This window comes from Drosophila guanche, unplaced genomic scaffold (assembly GCF_900245975.1).
Source record: "Drosophila guanche unplaced genomic scaffold, DGUA_6, whole genome shotgun sequence".
Lineage (NCBI taxonomy): Eukaryota > Metazoa > Arthropoda > Insecta > Diptera > Drosophilidae > Drosophila > Drosophila guanche.
The window spans coordinates 11350675-11372172 of NW_022995744.1; the positions used below are offsets into that span (position 1 = coordinate 11350675).

General features: G+C 47.6%; 1 protein-coding gene across 6 annotated transcripts in view; it reads right to left on the reverse strand.

Annotated features, from left to right (window-relative positions):
• Positions 1–381: 381 nt before the first annotated feature.
• The window catches only part of LOC117580278 (ecdysone-induced protein 75B), a 98797-nt gene continuing 77680 nt past the window's right edge, over positions 382–21498 (reverse strand). For 4 of the 6 annotated variants that reach the window (XM_034266732.1, XM_034266735.1, XM_034266736.1 and 1 more), the window contains 3 exons: positions 18375–18519; positions 7178–7416; positions 382–3904 (listed from right to left, as the gene is read on the reverse strand). In XM_034266732.1, coding sequence (XP_034122623.1) covers positions 1394–3904; positions 7178–7416; positions 18375–18519 — 2895 coding nt within the window. In that variant the 3' untranslated portion in view covers positions 382–1393. Of the gene's footprint in view, positions 3905–7177; positions 7417–8923; positions 9257–18374; positions 18520–18642; positions 19807–21498 lie in introns of those variants that run through there. The other 2 variants (XM_034266733.1, XM_034266737.1) reach the window with 2 other exon arrangements.

Sequence of the window (21498 nt, forward strand, 5' to 3'; positions counted from 1 at the left end):
GTTTTTTGTTGTTTTTTTGTTGTTGTGGTTTTTGTTTTCTTTGTTTTGTTGTTGTTGTTGGTTTGTCTAAGCATAAAAATAGTAATTAATTAATTAATCGTAATCATTTAATAATCATAATCGTAATAGTACAGCGTAATTATAAGATAATTAATGTAATAGTTTTTTGCTACCGCAAGTGTTTAATTTTCTTTTCTTGTTTTTTTCCTTTTAATATAAATTTATACTTTACTTTTTTTTAAATAATATATCATAATTTCTGTTTCTGTTTGTATCGTGTTTTTTTGTTGTTTGTTGTATTTGTTGCCTGGTTTTCCAATCGAACATTGAATCGTTGAAGCATTTATATTTACGTGTTTCTAGATGTACGCTTTAAATATGGTTTTTGTTTTGTTTAATTTAACATTTAACTATGTACACAACAAATATATTTAACGTTGGGTTTCCGCTCTCTTTACTTTTTCCATCATTTTTTTAAGCATTTTTCGTTTGATTTTCCATCCATATAATTGTATTTTTTGTGGTAGGTTTTGTTTAAAATTAGAAAACAATATTTTTCACCCCATACGAATAATTGTAGGGGGAGGGGGTGTTCTTTTGTGCCAAGGGAAATTACAAAACGATAGCTACAGATACGGATAGATAGATAGAGGGAGGAAGGGGAAGGGAGAAAAAACTATAACAAGTTTCGTATAAAATTAGTCAAAATTCATAAAAAATGAATCGTAATTTGTGGCCAAACTGCCTTTCGGAGATCGCACAATAAAACTTCACACTGATTTGTTTTTTATGTTTTTTTGTTTGTTTTAATATTTAATAATCATAATATAATAATAATAATAATTTGCAGTTTTTTCAAAAAACATCCAAAAAGCAAAAGTAGTTTTTGCACCTACAAACTAAACCGTAAGCATAAGTTAAATGTAAAATAATTAATTAATATATACAACAATAGTGCTTAAAACGTATAAAAACAATCGGGGGTTTCTGATTGGGTGGAGGGGAAAAGGGGGGATCGGGAACTCTTCGTTCTCTACTTTAAAGTTTAACTGCTAAAATATATATGCATGTTCCTCTCTCTCTCTCGCTGTCTCTGGCTTCCTCCTGGTAATACCTTCAAGCTTGGGTTTAAATTAATAACTTTTAGTTTTTCCTCTGTTTCTCTGCTGCTTCTCCTTCACTTTAAATATAGTTTTTCTCTTACTCCATCGTTACTGGTTGCATTCCCCTTTCCCAATCTTTGTACAAGACTCTCTCTCGAAACTCTTCAAAATAACTTAATCCCCTCTGCTCTCCACACTCCCTCTCCCGCTCGCTATCCATCGCATCCCCCTAAGGACCAGTGTCAGTCTCTGTTTCAACTTCTTTACCTCAAGGCCTACAGGCTCCCAGCTTATGCCTCCAACATGACCTTGTGCGCGGTCGCCACAGCTGGCGGACTGTTGCTCGGCGCGGGACTGGCCGCCGCCGAGGGTGGACCGCCGCTGGAGGCAGTCACCGTAACATCGGCCGAGAGTGTGGGGTAACGCTGCACAGCATTGGCGGCAGCCACGAGGGCGTGCAGCTTGCTGGGCGGCGGCGTTGGCGACTTCTTGGACAGGTTGAGGGGCTGGGCCGAGTCGGCAATGTCCACCTGCAGCTCCAGCAGGGGGCTGGAGGAGGCTGTGGCTGCACCAGCGCCGTTGCCGGCTGTGCCTGCCACCGAGGAGCTGCTGGTGGAGTGCGGAGACTGGAAATACTGGCAGCTGCCCACAGAGCTGGAGCTGCAGTTGCTGTTGCTGTTGCTGGATGAGGAGCTGGACGACGAGGAGGAGCTGGAGCTGGAAGAGCTGCTGCTGCTGCTGCTACCATTGCTGTGCGGCGACACCGACTGCTGCCTCTGCTGGCAGGTGGTCGTGATCACCGAACTGCTGCCCCAACGTTGCGGGGCCGGCGGCGGCGGACTGCTGGTAGAGGGTGAGGCGCAGTGGCTGCTCGGGCTGCGTCCGCCAATGCTCGCCGAGGAGGAGGTGGTGCTGCTGGCCATTGCGGTGGTGCCCGGCTCGCGCTTCAGATAGTTCTGGATAATGTCACTACGCTTGATCTGCTCGGGCGTCATGCGTGGCTCTGCCATTAGCGACTTGGCCAGCACCGAGTGGGAGCTTGCCATCGAGACCTTGGGTCCCTGCACTTGGGGGCTGCTGCTGGGGCTGCCGCGTGTCAGGTGCATATGCAGCTGGCTCTGGGCCGGGCCTGAAACTCCCGTCATGCCTGCCGATGGTGGCGGCGGCGTGGCAACATTGGCCGGGACTGGGCTCTGGCGAGGACTGAGTGCGCCGAGGCTGTGGGTGGAGCTGCTGGCATCCGCCTCTGCGGACTCGAATTCGCGATGGCGCAGGGCACGGAACTTCTTGTGCGGCTTGTAGGCCTCGTCCATCAGGGAATTGGTGTCGTACAGTGGAGGAGCCTGCAGCACGCGCTTCAGCACGGGCATATCCTCGACAATCTGGCGCTTCAGATGCAGATTAGCGCTGCTCGAGGGCTGGGGCGAGCGGACCGGAGAGACGGCCACCACGCTCAACTGCGGATTGACGGCGGCCACTGCCTGGGCGGCGGACACCTGCGCGTCGCTGCAATCGAGGGCATCGTCCACACTGGAACGGGGACTGGAGCAGGAGCTGCTGCCGCCCGAGGAGACGGCCTTGCATTCGTTCTTCTCGTTGCCCGACTCGATGCCAGAGTCCGTGGGCGAGTCCAGCTTACGGTAGCGACTCGCTGCTCCCGCTGTTAGGTGGTGATGCAGCTGCGGATGCTGCTGGTGCTGATGCTGCTGCGTGGGATGTGGCTGCTGCTGCTGCTGGGCGTGCGCCTGCTGCTGCTGGTGGTGGGGGTGGGGCTGTTGCTGCTGCTGTTGCTGTTGCTGTTGCTGTTGGAGGTGGTGCCGCACAATGGGCGTGATTGTCAGGCCGTTCTGTGTGAGATGCGCATGCGAGCCGACAATGTCCATGTCGGCGGCACCGGAATCACCACTGGAGCCGGAATTGGCGCGATTGCGCAGAGGACAGCCGCCCGAGAGGGTGGCCGCCAGAAGTGGGGCCGAACTGGCCAATGCCGACGGTTGCGGCGGTGAGGCGGAAGCCTGACCCACCTGCTGCTGCTGCTGTTGCATGGATGAGCTGCTGCTGGGTGAACCATAATCGAGATCCGCCGACTCTGTGCTGGACACAGAGCCCAGGGGGCTCTTGGCCGCCTCCACATCCATGGCATCGGCCCAGCTGGCGGCTGGGGATTTGCCAGAGGATCCATCCTGTCCATCCTCCATGCTCCACATCTGCTGACGCAGCAGCTCCTTGTGCTCGGTGCGGAAGACGACCAGCTTCTCGGTGTGCAGGGTGCTGAGGGTCCTCAGATCCGGCATCGTTTCCAGCAGCTTGGCGAGAAAGTCGGGCTGATCGGGCCGATTCTGGGCCACAATATACTGCAGGCAGCCCTTGAGGCGGCTGTACATCTTCTCGATGAGCTCCAGGTTGCGCAGTCCCGGGCGATCGGGTGTGATCAGGACGATGGCGCAGAAGAGGCCAATCTCGGCATCTGTGAGGTTCATCGAGTTCATGCGCTCCGCAAAATTAAACGTGGAGTCCACCAGGAAGCGGGCATTTGCCCCATTCTGGATGGCATCGCGACGCATCACCTGCCCATTCAGGCAGATAATCGAGTTGATCGACGAGTCGAACATGCAGATCAGACGCACGAACAGTGCATCGAAGAGGCCCGCTTTCAGGAGCGTGAATTTGTCGTCCTGTGTGAGCAGCTGGAAGCCGGGTATCATGCCCGCAAAATCGATCACGCCACGAATGACGTGTGCGAAGCGTTGCGAGAACTCCTGTTCGGATTGCAACTCGGGGGCGGGATTGAGGGGACAGGCCTGCAAAAAGGAAGAGAAGATAAATATTAATAGCTGTTGCATCTCACTGCCACACAATCGCTCGTTCTTACGTCATTGCTCGCTTGGCACACGAAGGTCAGCGAACTGAAACTGCTCCCACTTGCTCTCTTACAAACTTATCGTTTAAATCAATAATCAACAACTATTTCGACTTCCGCAACGCCCACCCAGCCTCGCTCTCTGCCTCTCTCTCTCTCCCATTTATCAAATGTCGCATTTCCCTATACGCTGGTAGCTTTTGCTAAACCAAAGGAGAGCGAGAGGCAGAGAGAAAAAGCGCCCTAACGACGTCAGCTTTCGTTTGTTCTGTTAGTTTTTGTTGTTTGTAGTTTCTAGGGGCGGTTTTTAGTGCTCTCTCTGGGAGCTTTCATACGCTGCCTGTGTGTGTGTGTGGCCTGACATTACCCGCCAAGGTCGACGAACTAGAGTTCAAGGTTCCGGGTTGCTGTTGTGGTGTGTTGGCGCGTGTTCGTGGTGTAGGTGGGGGGAGCGGGACGGGGACTGTTCATGTTATTCCGCCATTTGGCTTTCCGGGTTTCAGTTACATGAACATGCGCCACAGCCGCCCGCCCAGTGAACGTGCCCCGATATCACACACACACACACACACACACAGCATGACCCTTCCCTTCCCCTCCCCTCCCTCTAACTATTGTTCTTCTCATCGACTTAATTTTTAATTTATGTTTGGATTTTCATACATGCAGGCAAACGTGTCTGTGTGTTCGCTTCTATTTCCACGTTGCGCCGTGTGGATTATTTAAAAGAAATAAAAATCTGTCTGCAGATTAACCTTGAAAGTGTTTTTGCACCTCTCTCTATTTCTCACAGAAACAACAAATGCCGACCGGCAACCGGCGACGAAGCGAAAGAACAAGAGAAGAGACCGTTTCGTGTGGCTCTCTCTTCTTTCCTTTCGGTTCTTTTTGCCGGTCGCTTGGCGCTTTGACGTCGTCGTTTGGTATGCGCCAACGTCGGCGTCAAAGTCTGCGTCAGCGTCAGCTCTCCCCAGGTACCGTAGGATTCGTTTTGTGGATACCCTTTGCATGGCATCTTTATCTCTCTTTAATGGCTGTTGCCCTTAATGTTTCCCAGGGTATGCGAACCTTCGAGTCCCAGGCCTTTGCTTTCTCTTGTCTTTGATATGGTTCTAGAAATATTATTTCATGTGCGCAAAAGCGGAAATAGTTTTCGGGTTTTTGCGAAAAATACTAATGACTGGGGAGGCTATATAAAACGCGGCTATTTATGAGTAAAGCCCCCCAGCCGAACGGCGCTTCCCCGTCCCATGTCGGCTGCCGGCGTATCACAAGACCTTCAAATTGTTTGCCAAAAATAATTCCCCAGAATTCGCTCTTTGCGGCCATAGAGGGAGGGGCAATCGAGGTATGGATTGAATAATCTACTTGTTAGGGCTAATCTACACACAGACAACAAAGGGAAGCGTAGAGGTGATCATGTCTCTTCAACCCTCACCTTGCACCTTGTCTCCTTTTGCCGTTCGTTTTCCGTTTTCCGCCTTCCGTCATAACGCAATTGCTTTTTTGCATCTGTACGTCGCATACATATTACGTGTCGTATTCCCCCTCCCATGAACCACCTGACATTCTCTATCTCTCTCTCGCTAGCTATCTCTATCTCTATCTCCATCTGTATCTGTTCTCTCTGTCTCTGTCGGCTGGCATATTTTGCTTCCTCATATTATTCCCTCACATTTTATGCATATTTGAGTGCATTTTTTTAGTGTTATTATTGTTTACTCATTTGTAGTGCGCGGAGGGTGGGGAAAGAAATATCAACTGCAGCCGTATGTGCTGCAGGGAAGGGGTAAGGAAACCAGCGTGCTCGTTTCATTCCAACCAAGGTTAAAAAATAGCTTGGCCCGAAGGTCGTTGGCGCAGTGTGGGGTCTGGTCTACCATTCTGTATGTGTGCGCCTTTCTATGAATGTTCTGATAGTCTGTCCTTAGTCTGCTGTTCCTTTGAGGAATCATTGAGCTTATCTTGTACTAACTGCCGCTCTATACGAGCTCTTTCCATGTCTTATTTATTTATATTTTTTTGTGACTCTCCAGCTGAATTTGAAATTCTTTTGACCTCTGCGTCTCTGCCCCTCCCTGTCTGTCTTGCACTAACTCTTTCATTCTATCTCCGCTGCTTCGACGCTTTTAAATATTTTAATAATAATTTATTTAAATGACCAACGCATGTGCCTGTCTGAGCGCTACCACTCCTCCACCCCTCACCGACTGTCTGTTCTTCTAACACGCCGTCTCTGCCTCGCACTCTCTATCTAGCGCTTTGTTTCCCCTACGTGTGTGTGTGTGTGTGTGTGTGTGTGTGTGTTTGTGTGTGTGCTTTCATTAATAATGACGCTGCGCTTGACCTTGAGCTTTAGAACTGTATTTGTATAATTTGTGTGTTTTTTTTTGTTGCTTTGCTTTGACATTTTGTTGTTGTTGCGACACGTTTTTCTTTATCGCTTTTTTTGTTGCCATTTCGACAATCGCGATCGCTTTCAACGGGGGGAATTTTTGGCATAAGTAAACCCTGTGCAAATGTCCAGCATAGCGGTGGCTTAACCCTCATGTGGCTCATACTGCTTCCACTTCCCCGTACACCCAGTGACCACCCTCCATCGCTGTTCCGATCTAGTAATCTAGCAGATCTACTTGCTCTGACCCCGCGTCGCACGTAAACAGTGACGTCACTCCTCGGCTCTAGATAAAATAAACATCCAAATGCAAACAAAAGTTGAGTTTTACAGCCAACACACCATTTATCATTCAAACTGTCGGCTGGCTGTCCGTCAGACTTTTGGACGTCATAAATTTGACATTGACAGGTTTTTCTTCATATAGAATTTGACCCCAAACCGCTGCCGCTGTCGCTGTCGCTGCCGCTGCCGCACTTCCAATGTCTGTCCGAATGGCCATGTGGAGGTCTTGCAAGAACAGCGCGCGCAAGCGGAGCGATACGTGCGAGCCATGCCATGCCATGCCATGCCACCGATTTCCTGGTTTAGAATCATGCAAACAGGTTCACCTTGGCGCATGACTAACCCAGCCAAATGCCGCGAGTCTGATATCTCAGAGATCTCTCTCTCTCCCTATCTATCTATCTCTTTGTGGATGTCAATACATGTCGCTGCGGCCCCGGAAATATGACTGTCTGAGAGCTACTGCCTACGCTGCAACCTTTTCCGAGCTATTTACGATCTTTGCCAGATTGTAATCTTGATTTTTAGACTTACCAGCAATGTTGGCATCGAGTAGGAGGGGCAATCGCGGGCCCGTTGCCGCATGGCCGAAACCTTCTCCTTGGTAAATTCGCACGTCTCGAGATGGGCGCGCAGGACGGCGGCCAACAGACGGGGCTGATCGTCCAGCTCTGTGGCCAGGGCACGCTGCTGGCCCCGGTTCTGTGTGCTCTGCTGCATGGCGGCAAGGATGCGCGCCTTCTCTCGCTTCGGCACGCGACCAAAGCGCACAGCTGCAAAGACAGAGACAAAAGATGGTGAGGTTAGTTTCAGGTAATCGCTGGTTAAAACTTAAGTTTATATCGTAAAGGTAAACGTGGAAGGGCCCCCCTGCCTGGCAATTGCCTTCCATCAATTACACGCTTCATTGCTGTGGCTGGCAGGTGCAAAGGGACAGCTGTTGCTGCTGCTGTCGTCCTGCTTGTCACGCAGGAAGTGTCCCTACCGTCCCTGTACCGGTACTCAGTCTCTCCTGCAATTTAGTGCCCTTGAAAGTGGGTCATTGCCTCAGCTGCTGCTGCTCCACTCTTCTCTTTGGTTTTCTGGCTTGTTACACTTTCTCTTTTTTTAGATTTTTAAACACAAAAAAAACAGCATTTGTATGTGGGTGAACTTTCACATTTCACCAAAAAGCCAGAAGAGAGAGGGAGACAGGCAAGAGCGACAGAGATGGGACACATTTGCGACACGTTTGCGGTCACGTTTTTCGCACCAACAAACAACAAAAACCAAGAGGAAAAGAGGGCAACAGCAGCCAAAGAGAAGCATTGCCAGCATCAAAAAAATGAAGTTGAGGGAGTGGAAAGAGCATTTCCAGCTTAGCCATTTTCTAGAGTCTAAAGTGGTTCCTCTCGGCTCAGCTTTGGAGTGGGCTTAGTTGGGGTTTCCTTTTTTCAATGTCAAAAGAAATTTGTACAACATTTCACTCGGCTACGAATAAAAGACAAAATTACAAAAAACTGGCGCACCACAGAAAAAGTGAAACAGAAACGAGACGAGACGAGACGCGAGGCTGGTTCGCTCTTTTGCTGATTTTTCACTACACTTTTCCCAGCGCAGGCTACACTGCGAGAAATTGACCCACTTGACTGGCAGGGCGAAATCCAGGTCAAATGAAATGGAAAATGAAATGCTGCTGGCAGTCGGGCAGTCGACAGTCGTCGTCGCTGCGGCTGCGCGTAGAAATTAGAGCGAGCTGCGCTGCGCCGCCGTCAACGCTGCTGCGAGTCCCAACTTTCCAAGAAAGTTGGTCAAACATGCGGCGCTGTCACTGCTGCTGCTGCCACTCTTTTAGAAAATAGCAAGCGGCGCAGCAGCGTAGTGTTGCCAGCCTTCACTTCACTTCACTTCACCGAAGCTGCGTTTCAAGTTTAAAGCTCTTCCGCGGCAAGCAAGCCGCAGCAGCCACCGCCGCAGTCGACGAGCCGCACAAATTATTGTCTGTTTAAAAACGAGGTCAACACTCAATGGCGCTCGAAAAAAAGGTAAACAGCACGAGAAAACAACACAAAAAGAAGCGAATCAAAGTCAAAGCCGAGAGCATCTATGGGAGTTCATTTTTTTTCGAGTTTTTATTTTTATTTTTTGGAAACCGAAAGCGTTGAGATGTGGTGTGGTGTGTGGGGTGAGTGTGGAGGGGAGGTAAACTGTGTCAGTTGGAGCATTAGGGGGAAATTTCTTTCACTTTCTAACTCCATGGAGTTCCGAGTTGATCTCTGAGATCTTTGTATGGAAACTTACGCGCATTGTGATAGTTGACATTGCCTTTGAGTATCCCCTTCAGTATTGGCAGTTCTTCGCCCATTTTAAGCGTAAATTTTTGTTTCGAAATATTTATTGGGTATTTTTTGTGTGTTGTATTCCAAAATATTTTTTGGTTTACACTTTTCTCCCTATGAGATTCTGCTGGGCACCACTCATTCGAGTATTCATGAATAATTCTTGGCTTGGCTTAATTTTGCTTTGTTTTTTGGCACACACTCGGGAGGGGAAAAACTGCAACTTGATTCTATTTGGTTTAACTTTCTTGCCTCGCAGCGAGGGATACAGATACACTCTAGGTATTTCTATGTTTATTTTTGATTTTTTGATTTTTTGATGTTTTCTTAAATATTTTCCACTAATTTCCAAGACTTTGTTGTATATTTTCTATGCTTTAGTTTCGTTTTTTTGTTTTGTTTGCAGGAACTTTCTTTGCTTTTTGCTTGTAAGAACTTTATCAATTTTCACAATTAATTTTAATTTTTGGAATTTGTATTAAATATTCTTACTAGATATTTAATTTAATATTTATTTGGATTTGTTGTTTCATTTAGCGCGTAATCCAGACAACGGGTGTGGGTAGTGTGGGTGGCTTTTGGTGTGTGCGGCTGTTGAGACTTGGTCGACTTTTCGTCATTTACTTTAGTTGTTAATTTATTTAGTATTTATTTCTTTTTGGTTTGGTCAACACTCGCGTTCTTCTTGTGGCGGCTCGGGCGGGCTCAATGCTCAAATATCTGAATCTGTAGCTGAATGTGAGTGCTCCTCCGCTGACATGACAAAACTCGACAAAATCTCGAACGCGAATAACTGTAAACGCCGCAGCACGTCACCGAATATACCAAAGCAATGCACAGGCAGGCGGCAGCAAAAGCAACTCTGAGCGGCGAAGCAGCAGCACAAAACAGAGAGCCGCCAGAGACAGAGTGCGAGAGAGCGCCGCTCTTAAGAGCGGGAGTGTAAAGCTTGCCTCGGTTGCTCTGAGCGAACTGTGATAAGGTTTAATCATCGGTTATTGCCGTTTTCATTTATAATTTATTTATATTTAATTTAATTTATTGGCATTTAATTTGTACTATTTTAATTTGTTAAATTTCTCCTCGATTTTCAACACTTTCTTGTCTCTTGTGTTCAAGTTCAAGCTATGATAAGCTTTTCGTGATAAGCTTGCTGCCTCCTTTATGTATGCTCCATCCCTTTCTGGTTGCAACAACATCTGCCCTGCCTTCCACAAAAGTTCAATGTTCGCGCCATCAAAAACAAACTGAAATGCTGAAGGCAGAGAGCGCGTTTAAGAGAGAGCAGAAAGCATTAAATTTATACTCTTTGGCACATTACTGGAAAGCTCTCTTAAGCTTCGGCGCAAAGCTTTTCAACACACCGAAAGAGCGCGCTAGTGTGTTGAGTTTTACATTTAAGAGCGCGTAAAGCTTTGGGGTAGAGCTTTTCTCATACTTGGTTTTTGTTTGATTGATATTTTGTTGTTTGTAGGATTTGAACGGTGCGTATGCGCGATTTTAGTTGACTGTGAATGCATTCCCCCTCAGCCGATACGTCATGTTGGCTGGTGTAAAAACTGGGCTGGTCTGGAGGCTGAGGCCAGTAAGGAGGGACACATATTGCATGTATTTAAATGAATCTTAATGTTTCACGCTTGAGTGTATAATTTATGACGCCGCTGGCCCCGTCTGGCGGCAGTCGAGGGTTGTGACGCGACCCCTCCCACAATCCACCTACTTCTCTCCATCGCTAACCTGCCACCAGTCACGTTGTGCTTCTGCTTCTGCCCAAGAGACTTGTGATAGATCTTTAGCCAAGGATTTGGTTCACTTATGACTCACTGATTGTCAACCCGCACCCCCCACTGACTCATGTGTTTGCTTATACTCCACTCCAATTCATTTGTTTATTCAAACTTTTCGAGTTTGTCATGGCTTGGAATCGAATCCGAAACGATGTGTGATGGGGAAGTTCCCGTGGTCAATGAACTTAGTCGCTGGAATGGGGCCAACACAACGAGCAACGAGCAACAACACAAACAGACAAACAACAAAATTTAATAATCATTTCAGCGATGAGCCATTGAGGTCGTCTTTTCTGTGTGTCTGTTGCTTTGGACGAAAGTAAAAGTGAAAGTTGTTTGGCTCTTTTTCGGGTAGAAATTTCCGTGCGTGTGTGTGTTGTGGAAAAGCAGACGGCAGACCCACAGACACACAGACAGCGGGCCACGACGATTGGGCAACTTGACCAGCTACTGGGAAGGTAGGCCTATAAACTCGAGTTGCATAAGAGCCCCACGAAAATATTGGGGCTAAAGACCAAGCAGGCACAAAAAACCCAACTGGAAAAAGCCCGAAAATGTTTTCGATTTGATAACAATTTCTGGGGGTGGTCTAATTTTGTTGTTGTAACTTTTAGGTCTAGATGGGCTGACAATTTGTGATCAGCTATGACAGTAAATAAATATCTACTCATTTTCCAAGACATGGCAAAACTTATGTAAGTCTGTGGCTAAAAACTCCAGAAGAAAGACCAGTAAAATATTCAATTTTGACTTATTTTGTGTCTCACACAAATAATTGACATTCACCATAAAGACCCTGCACAATGCCAGCAATTAAAAGCCAATTAACAAGTTTCACTTTCTCTGAGCTGTGAGACCCTCCCTGTTCCTGCTGCGCCCCACAAAGCTCTGAATCAAGTTGCTTTCTCAATGCGTTGGGGCATATGATTTCTGGTTGTTATTTATATTTGGGGGGCCATTTGTTTGGCTGAGACTTCCTGAATTACGGAGAAATGGTCGCTAATTGTGGCACTAAGCTTTAAGCAAACAAAATCCAAAACTTGTTGCAGAGAGAGAGAGAGAAATGGAAGAGAGAGAGAGAGTCACAGCGAGAGTTCAATGCACCCTGCGATGAAGCAAAGCCACAGTTGCAATCAGGAAACGATGGCGAGTCGGAGATAGAGAGAGAGAGGTATGGAGGCCTACTTTCGGTTTTGGGGTAGGAAGGTGATTCACAAACACCTTTTTCGTAGAGTGGGGAGGGAAGCAGAGCAGAGCTTTGCGTAAAGTCACATAAGCGACAGACAGACAGACTCACAACTGTTGTTGGCCTCAGTCGCTGTCGCTGCTTGCGTAAGCGATCGAAGTGTGTGGAAAGCAAGAAAGAAAGAGCGAGCGAAACGAAACGATACCGAAGAAAGGGGGACAAGCGGGTAATGCTCGTAATAACAATAACAATAATAATAATAAAGCCAGCCAGCATTTTTTGTTTGTTTTGAAGTTTCTGGAAATTTCTCAACTGAAGACAAAAGAAAAACAATCTGCATATGGTTCCGCCTCCCCCTAGCCAACATTTTCCCACATTTACGCGTACAATGTTTATTTATATTTATGTTTTGTGCCTTCGTGCAACGATTTTTGTGGGTCATGAAAATGCCTCAATGAAATGTCGCTCTCGTGGGGCGGAGGTCACATCGCACACACACACAAAAAACAACAACAACATGACATCGCCGCTCGACGGATCGTTCAGGGAGAGGGTCGGTCTCTGGTCTGCCGTTTGCCCCTGTGCCACATTATTAATTCTACTTGAAAAGGTCGCCGTTGCGCTCGTTTCATGCTCATCAATAAAGTGGAAAAATAACAACAGCGAAACGACAAAATAAAATATCAAACAAAAGGCAAAATGACGCACACCCAACGAACCATTCTGCGTTTCAAGGGAATTTTTGGTATCGCCTCATTTGGGCTGTGCAACGTGACGTATGCGTAATCGGAAAATGTTCAGCAGATCCATGTGCGAAAAGTATTCAGAAAGATTATTCAAAAACTAATACAAAATATCTAAATATACCAATTAGTATTTATTGATCTGTGTTCGATGCACCCTTGACCCCCATGGGCATTCCAGAAAGCAGCAAGCAACACTACTCCGACTCGGCAAGTTCAACAACAAGAAAATATACTAAATAAACATGTTACCCGCCGAAATGGGGTCACACTGATCCGCATCTGCTCCAGCTGCGTTTCATATTGCAAAGCCAAAAGCAAAAGCAAAGGCAGCGGTAGCGCGGCAGTGCCAGGGGAGATCGTGCATACGCAACGCAAATAATTCCATTTCGTGGATAATTATTTTCAAATGCAAGGCGCTGACTGTGCTGCCTGCTATAGTCGCAGTCGCGGTCGCAGTCGCAGCGGGGCGAATGACCGTGCCTGACCCAAATAAAAGTCGCTGCACTCGGCGACAAATGCATGCGAACCCCGTTCGCTTGCTCTCAGACACTCGGTTCGGGCGGCGCGCTCTGACGTCGGCATCGTGCAAAAATTGCAGCGAGCGAGCCCGAGCAAAAGCCGAAACGAGGCCGAGGTGCAATGAACAGCATTCAGCACAGCAAGCCAGTCAGCGGGAGAGAGATAGAGAGAGAGAGATAGCAATGCAAATGCATTGCTTCGAACAAGTTGCCTCTGTCGTTGTCGCTGTCGCTGATGTTGCAATGCGAAACCTTCGAGAAATTTTACAAAAGTCGTTGAACTCTGCCGCTGCTCGGTCGTTTAACTGTGGCCCAAAACGTCGCGACGTCAGCAGAGAGCCAGCCAGCCAGCCAGCCATCCACCAGCACCAGCACATTGCTGCAATGCTCCTGCTCTACGCTCTAAGCTCTCTGCTCTGCTCTCGGCTCGAAACTAGTTTTTGGCGCCGAGGCATTGAAAAAAGCGAAAGTACATTTTTTATTTCTCCCGCTCTGGTGGTATCCCCTCCTACTCCAACATTATGCTGCTACTGCTGGCTGTCGTTGGTTCGTGTTTGGTCGGGCGCCCGATGCCCGATGCCCGTTGCCCGTTCGGTGGCTTTTGTCGCTCGGCAGCCATCGCATGGGGTAAATGAACCTTTTGAAGGTTCAACTTGCGTAGTAGGCGACGCCAGCGTCGCAGCCAACGTTAGCAGCAGCAGCCACAGCAGCGTCGTGTAAAACAAGTTTGTTACGTTTGCTACTCTTTTTTTTTTCTTTTCTTTCTTTTGTGTTGCTTTTCTTTGCTTTGGCATCTCTTTTGGCTTCGTTTTGTTGTGCTGTTTGCTTGGCTTGGTCTGGCTTGGCGCTCTTTTTATTTCTTTTTGCAATTTCACCGTTAAAATTGATGGCAGGTGAAGGCAGCCCAACACAGGCGCGCACACAAACAGACAAAAGCATACGCACGCGTAACTTTATGTAACCAACAAAAAAAAAGAAGCGGCAGCAGGAGAGAAGAGAGAGAGAGAGAGAAAGAAGACCACAGAGACTTGTCGAGCAGCTGCCGTTGCTCAAGTAATTTGTTGATGCAGTCTTCCCCCTCTGCTTTGCACACTCTATCTCTCTCTCGTTCTCTCTTTCTGTCTTTTGTAGTGTGACACGCGTGAAAAGATTTCACTTAGGCGCAGTGCATGGAAAGGGGAGCAAACGATAATTGTATAATATGAGTGGGGGAACGATCTGTAAGGATTAGTTGGGGAGAGTGACGCACGAAAAGCTAAAGCCTCTCAAGGTTCCAGTGGCACCATAAACTGTGTCGCTCAAGGTGGCATAGAGCCTTCTGTGCAGTTGCTTAACCTTTAAGTGGATCCCCTCCCACTAAACCTTCACCAACTGTCAGCTGCCTCGAGCAGCACCCAACCCACTCACTCATCGTCATCATCATTGTCCAACATCATCCAGCAGAAAAAACATCATCATTAGCAAATTGTACTTGAAGCTCTCTGCAGCGCCCCACCTCACCTCATCCCATCACATACCAGCCACCCACTCACACGCTGGATGGGGGGCTGGCGGCTCCTTGAACTGTTGCAAAGTGCTGCACTCCTTGCCCCAGTCCCCCTGCCCATTATCCCCTCCCAGCACCTTGCTGCTAGTCTCCTCCTTGTTCTCGTTTTTATTGTAAATTTTCGTATAGCCTCCAATATTATTTTAGTCAACAGCTTGCCCCGAGCGGCAGTGTGTGTGTGTGTGTGTGTGTGTGTTGTGTAGCACTGGCATTTTAATGTATTTGTAATTGACCTGAATAAAGTTCAAAACACTCTCGCAGCCGCGACGACTCGGACGAGGCAAGGCGAAATCTACATGCATGTTGCCTGCCTCCACTGCTGCTGTTTCAGTCTATGTGTGTGTGTGTGTGTGTGTAGCCTCAAAATAATAATGATTGCGACAACAACAGCAGCAACAGCAGCAGCACTCCTATATATGCGACTACGAGTGTGCCTGTGCCTTCGATAATTGACAATTGTTTGATTATTTTATGTGCTTGTGGAACACCCAAGCAACTAATTGCTGCCCCCTACCCTCCCACCACGTTCATGTTGCCGCTGCAGTTGCAGCTTTTGTAGGTGTGGCTATCTATGGGCTTACAAATTGTTTAGCTGTGATTTAGATCTGAGATACAAGACAATGTTTGTTTTTTTAACAAGAAATACTAGCACCAAGAAAAACCGATAGATAAGCTACTATAAAAGTAAACAAAAAGGGCGATCAGTTTTTCTTAAAATATGTTTTACCAATAATTAAAACCCAACGAAAATATCAAACACTTCTTTAGGTTTTGCTCGGTTTAAACCAACTTCAGATATCTATTTATCTACATATTGAGCTGCCTTTTCCATTCCGTTGTTCGAACGAGAATATTCGAATATTCTAATCGTATCCAAAACCCAGTCGCTGCGCCTCCCCTCCCCTCCCTTCCCGCCCTGCCCCTACCATCACTCTTGTCTCGGGGCCGGGCCGTTGCTCGTGTTGCATATGTATTTACTTTCAATTTGCCTCCAACCTCGCGCTAATTTAAGTTCATTTCAATTAAAAATCACCATGTGATGCATGTGTTTGTGAGCATGTGAAAACTAATAAAAATAAAATAAGATTTCGTAAAACAACAAAAAAGTCCAACATTATTTTGCCCACGGCAAAAGCGAACTAATAAATTTCCAAGCAAATCCACAAAAATCAAATGCAAAATGAGAAGAAAAAAAAACACACAAGTAAAATACTGATGATATATTTGTACGCTGCTTGAGTGTGTGTTTCTGCTCTGCTGATAGTAAACAACGAACAATGCACACACACACAGATACACATACACAGATACAGTCTCCACCACCTTCACTGCCCTGGCAGCGCTGCCGCTGGTGACCCAGTTTCGCTGCACGTCAGCGCCGCGGCTCGGCACGGCGGTCATTGAACTACTCGCTGCTCGCCGCTGCGACTGGGCTGACTGTGGGGAAGGGGGCATAGCAAAAGGGACGGGCGTGGGGTGTCGCTCCAAATTTCGGTTTCGTTTTCATTTCTTGCGTTGTATTTTCGTGTCTTTGCAATAGCAAAAAAAAATAACAGAAAATAACAAAATAAAAAGAGCGACAAAACAAAATGGCCCCTATTACTATTGGACGAGAAATTATGAAAGCCGAAAAAAGAAAGTGTTTCGAAATGGCAGCCAATTACGTTGCGTTTCGGCACACAGAAAGTGAAAGCAGTGCGGTCCGCAGAGTCTCGGAGCAATATTTAATTTTTAAATAAAGTAAAATATTAATTCGACGCTGCTTTTTTTTTTGTTTTCTAGGTCAGTCCTCGGCGCTGGTTTTATAACTGTAAAAAAAAACAGCGTTCAGGGCTTCGTTTCGGTAAATTTGTATTTGAATTTTCCTTGAAAGATAAGGGGGGACAAGCAATGCGAGGCGAACGCTGCTCTGACGACGCTGACTGCTCTGTTGGCGTCGCTTAAATAGCACACGGTCATTTTTATTATAAACAATTCGAAATTTGTTGCTTTTACCCCCTCGTCTCGTAGTATTTTCGATTCATTTTCATTGCCTGTTGCCACCGAGTTCGAGTTTTGCACTTGGCGGTCGCATTTTTGTGCGCTGGTATTTTTGGCACTAGCTCGGGTTTGCTAGCTCTGTGGGGTTAGCTGTTTGCTGCCTAGAACTAGTTCAAGGATTTGCTAAAAAACTAATCGACTTTCGAATTGGCAAGAGAGAGACTTTCAATGGTGACAAGGCATCGAGCAGCTAATAAACTAGCGGCCATAACAAAATCAAGACAACAAATGTCGAAAAATTAATCCATTAAAAAGTGAATATTAATGGGTGGTCAAATTATATATATGTATTGGGATATAAATTTGAAAATGAATATTTGAGAATTGGGTGTTAAAATAAATGTAGCTCATGGAAATAGCCTGAGTGTGTAAGTTCCCAACCAAAAGTAGTATATTTTGTTACTTTCCCCCCACATACGCGCTCCACATAAAAAATACCAAAATCTAATCCATCAATTACAACACAGCCAGGCCGCACAGTCCCAAAAAGCGACAATATAACTGTTACACAAAGGCCGCGTCTGCGTGCTTGCTGCCTACAAAGCAGCCACAGCCTCAGCCTCTCCCCTTCGACGTCTTTCATGCTCCCACCACATTTTACCAATACGACAACAAGCTCCAGCTAAAGTATCTCTGACTCTTTCGCGCACGCATCGCATGAACCACTTTCGTTTTCGAAAGCAGAGCTGCGCTGCGCTACAGCAGAAGTCAATGAACGACGCGAGAGCAGGAGAGAGAGAGAGAGAGACAGTGAACGAACGAACCAGCCAGCTAACGCTGGTTTCATAATCGCTGGGCTCTGGCTATTTCCTGTAAATATTTTCCGGGCAGGCAGGCCTAATTTAAACAAATTATTACAAAACTCAACTGACAAACGTTTGCAAGAGCGGTAGTCAGAGAGAGAGAGAGAGAGAGAGAGAGAGAAAGAGAGTGAGCGGGTGGGTGGCTAGCTGGCTGGCCTCGCTCATGGAATTGGGTTAAGTGCGTTCATTCAACTCTCGGCACAATTTCGAAATGGCGCAAAGACTCTTCTGGCGGGCCTGGCTGGCTGCTCTCAATCTATCATTCATGCATGCGGGTGGGTTTGGTAAGGGGGCAGGGGGTGTGGGATGGAAATTTGTTTAAACAAAGTGTTTGTGTGCCCCAGCACAACTTTTACTTTGCCGTGAAATCAAGCAGCAACAAAAAAACATCATGAGTAGTATTGGGCTCCAATATGTTGCAATACAATCATACACACACAAACACACACGCTCATGTGCATGAGCTGAAATTTCGTTCATGGCTGGTCAATGAACCCCAACTATGCTTCGGGCCCTCGACTCGGCTCGTGTCTCGTTGCCCCTCGTATCGCTGCTTCATTCGGCCATCGTCTAATTTGTTTGCCGTTTCGTTGTTGCTTTTGAGCTTGACTCAATTTTGTGCTCCCACTGTCTCTGCTCTCCCCATCTTCTGCTGCTCACCCTCTTCCTCTTTATTGTTATGTTAACGAATTTTACAGGAGTGTGGAGAGTGGAACAGTGCGTATAGTAATTATGCTACCGTATCGTATCGTACGTAAAGTGGAGAGTAAAGTTGTGTGGCACTTACCATCTCTGCTCATGCCGACGGCAATGCACTTTTTCAGGCGACAGTATTGGCACCGATTGCGATTTATACGCAGAATGCTGCACTGCTGATTCTTGGTGCAGGGCCGGTACTGGATCTTCTGCTGAATGGAGCGACGGAAAAAGCCCTGCAAATGGAAATAGAAGAAAAATTGTCATTAGAAATCAATGAAATTTAAACAAAAATCTAAAAACTAGTATCCAATCTGTTATGGTTATCCCCTTTAAATCTAAACTGCCTGTAAACCTACATCGGCATCTTCTGTGGCTGCCGCCACTCTCCCCGGATTGCTGCCATTGCTCAGGGCCGTGTCCAGGTGCTCGTCGAACTTCTGACAGAGCAGATTCAGTTGCGACGAGTCCAAGTCCTGGCGCTGGTGGTGCTGCTCGCACAGTTCATCATCGCAGCCCGAATCCTGTGCCTCCAAATCCTCCATTAGCTGCTCGTCGCTGCTGCAGGTGCAGCCATTGCCCGCGGAATGGGTGCTGCTGGAGTTGCTCAGCAGCGAACAGTTGCTGTCGGAGCTGTCGCGACGTTGCTGCTGCTGCTGCTGCTGCTGAGGATGTTGCTGTTGCTGCTGGGGCTGCGATTGCTGACGTAGAAGATTGGCAATCTCCTTGTGGGTCTGCGCGGAAAAGGGGCTATCACAGTGCAGCGGATGACGCTTGCTGCTGGCGGTCGGCGGGACAACAGCTCCTACTCCAGCTCCTCCTACTACTGCTGCTGGCTGCTCCTTCTGATGATCTTGCTGCTGTTGCTGTTCCATTTCGCGCTGCTTTAGCTCCCGCGCATAACGGATCTTCTTCCAGGGACACTGATACTGCTCGTATCCCTCCTCCCCGGCTGCCAGTGGCACACCCAGAGACGTGCCATTGGTGGTCAGCAGGGGCTCATCATCACTGTTCGGACAGTCCTCGTCAATGCCCGATTCGCTGTCATTTTTGGAGCTCAGATCTGGCAGACCGGGCTTTGGTGTTGCTGCCACCGCTCGTTCTGCTGCCACTGACACTGACGCTGCTGGCTGTTGCGTTTGCTTTTGCTGCAGGAGCAACACGATCTGCTGCTGCTGCTGACTAATACTATGGTTGTTGTTGTTGCTGGTGGTTGTCTTTGCTGGTGTTGCTGCAGGTGTGGTGTGGTGTGGCACGTTTGCTGCCTCGTTTTTCAGTCTTTTACGTTGCGGTGGCTGCTGCTGCTGCTGCTTGTTGTGGAGGGGCGCCGACTCCAACAGCTTGACCAAGGCCGAATGCTGCTGCTTCAGCTGTTGGCTCTTGGCATGCCGCTGCTGCTGCTGCTGCTGTTGTTGTTGGGGATGTTGTTGCGGGTGCGATTGCTGCTGCTGCAGCGGGACAATGCCCGAGAGCAGCACTATGGTGGTGCCATGCTGCTGCTGCTGCATTTTTACCCTCTAGATTTATGTATTAATTTTTTTGGCTTGGCTTCCGAATGACACTTGAACTCTCGATTGTTGCTGGCGGATCTACAATTTGCTAATAAGGAACATTGCATTTGCTCTCAGTATAATTCACTTCACTCAGATCTCTCTCTCTCTCTCTCTCGCTCACTCTCTATGGAGTGCACTTCACTGGCACGCACAAAAATAAGTGATTATTTTGCTATTGCTGTTGCTGGTTGCACACATTTGTTTAGCGCCAAATTTTCAACTCAATTCTCTTTTGCTCTTGGCGCGCGCTTTTCTTTTCTTTTCTTTCTTAGCTTCTTCTTAGCTCTTTACACAACCGATGGCGACGACGAGCGATTTGCGAATGAAAGCAGCGTTGGAGCCACAGCCACAGACAAGCGCCAAGCACACGCCGTAACGTGCTTCGTCGGAGCTTCGTGTGCCGCCTGCGAACCGTTTCAGAGTGGGTCTGCTCTCTGGCAGTGGGTTCCTCTCTCGCTCTCTCTCTCTCTCGGTGTGTCTCTGTTTTGCTTGTTGTTTTTGTGTGCCAACAGAGGACATTCACTCCGAGCGGTGGCAGCAACAGCAGCAGCGACGCAACGCAGCTAACAATAGATGTGGCCTCTGTCAGCTGCGCTGCACTTGTGGGGTAGGGGCGGGGGAGAGGCGCCCCCGTTGATGTTGTACATAGTTCTTGGAACACCTACGCGCCACAGCAGCAGCAGCAGCAGAGATTTCTCAGGTAGCCACTGCCTCCTGCCACTGCCACCTGACTGATCCGCTTTGTTTGATAACAAATATGGGGTCCCCAGCCCCCCTTCTTTGTTGTGGTGTTTGATAAATGAGTGACAAATAAGATTAATTGATAGGCAGTGTGGGGGGACCTCCATCTAGTAGAAGTATGACAGGTCCAAGAGGATCTTAGATGTAGAAGCAGTCGGGTTTCGGCGGGCAGCAGTACTCCAAAATTGGGTTAATTTCTATATAGAACTTCCAGATGGTTCTGCCCCATTGTTGGATCGACTGACCCATATTTCCCGACAATCCCTACTAATTAATAAAGTGTGTAAATATTATTATCTTTCTGTGAACCCTTAATACCCGCAACCCCTTCAGCTAGTATGTTGATTATTTAATCACTATCAAAAAATATTAAATAATATTTGTTGTTCCGTTTTATGAAGCCAAAAGTACACTAGCCTCGCCCCCTCTCGCTCTGGCACATGCTCTACGTACGTAACATAACACACACAAAAAATAAAAGCCCCCAAAACGCCAACGACGTCAGCAGCAGGCAGCGACTGCGGCAGAGGTTGGCTGGCTGGCTGACTGGCTGGCTGGCTGACTGGCAGCAGTTCAGTTCAACGAACCCCGCCATTGTCGTGACCCACTTTTCGGTCAGCTACCTCCAAATGTGGAGCTGCCAGAGCGAGTGAGCGAGCTCGCGCGCGAACCGAACCGCGAGCCGAACAAGCAAGCGAACGAACGAAAGAGAGAAAACTAAGTTCGGTTCGGTTCGTTCGGTTTGTGCTTCGGTGAGAGCCGTTTGCTGGCGCTCTGCTCTCAATGCATTTTTGCATGCAAATTCTGTTCGCTCTCTCGCGGTAGGTTTTGCTGCGGCTGAGGGTCGGTCAACGACACAGAAACCTCAGGTGGCCTGCCCCCAAGAGGATGGAGGATGGTGGCTGGAAGGGGGTGGACATT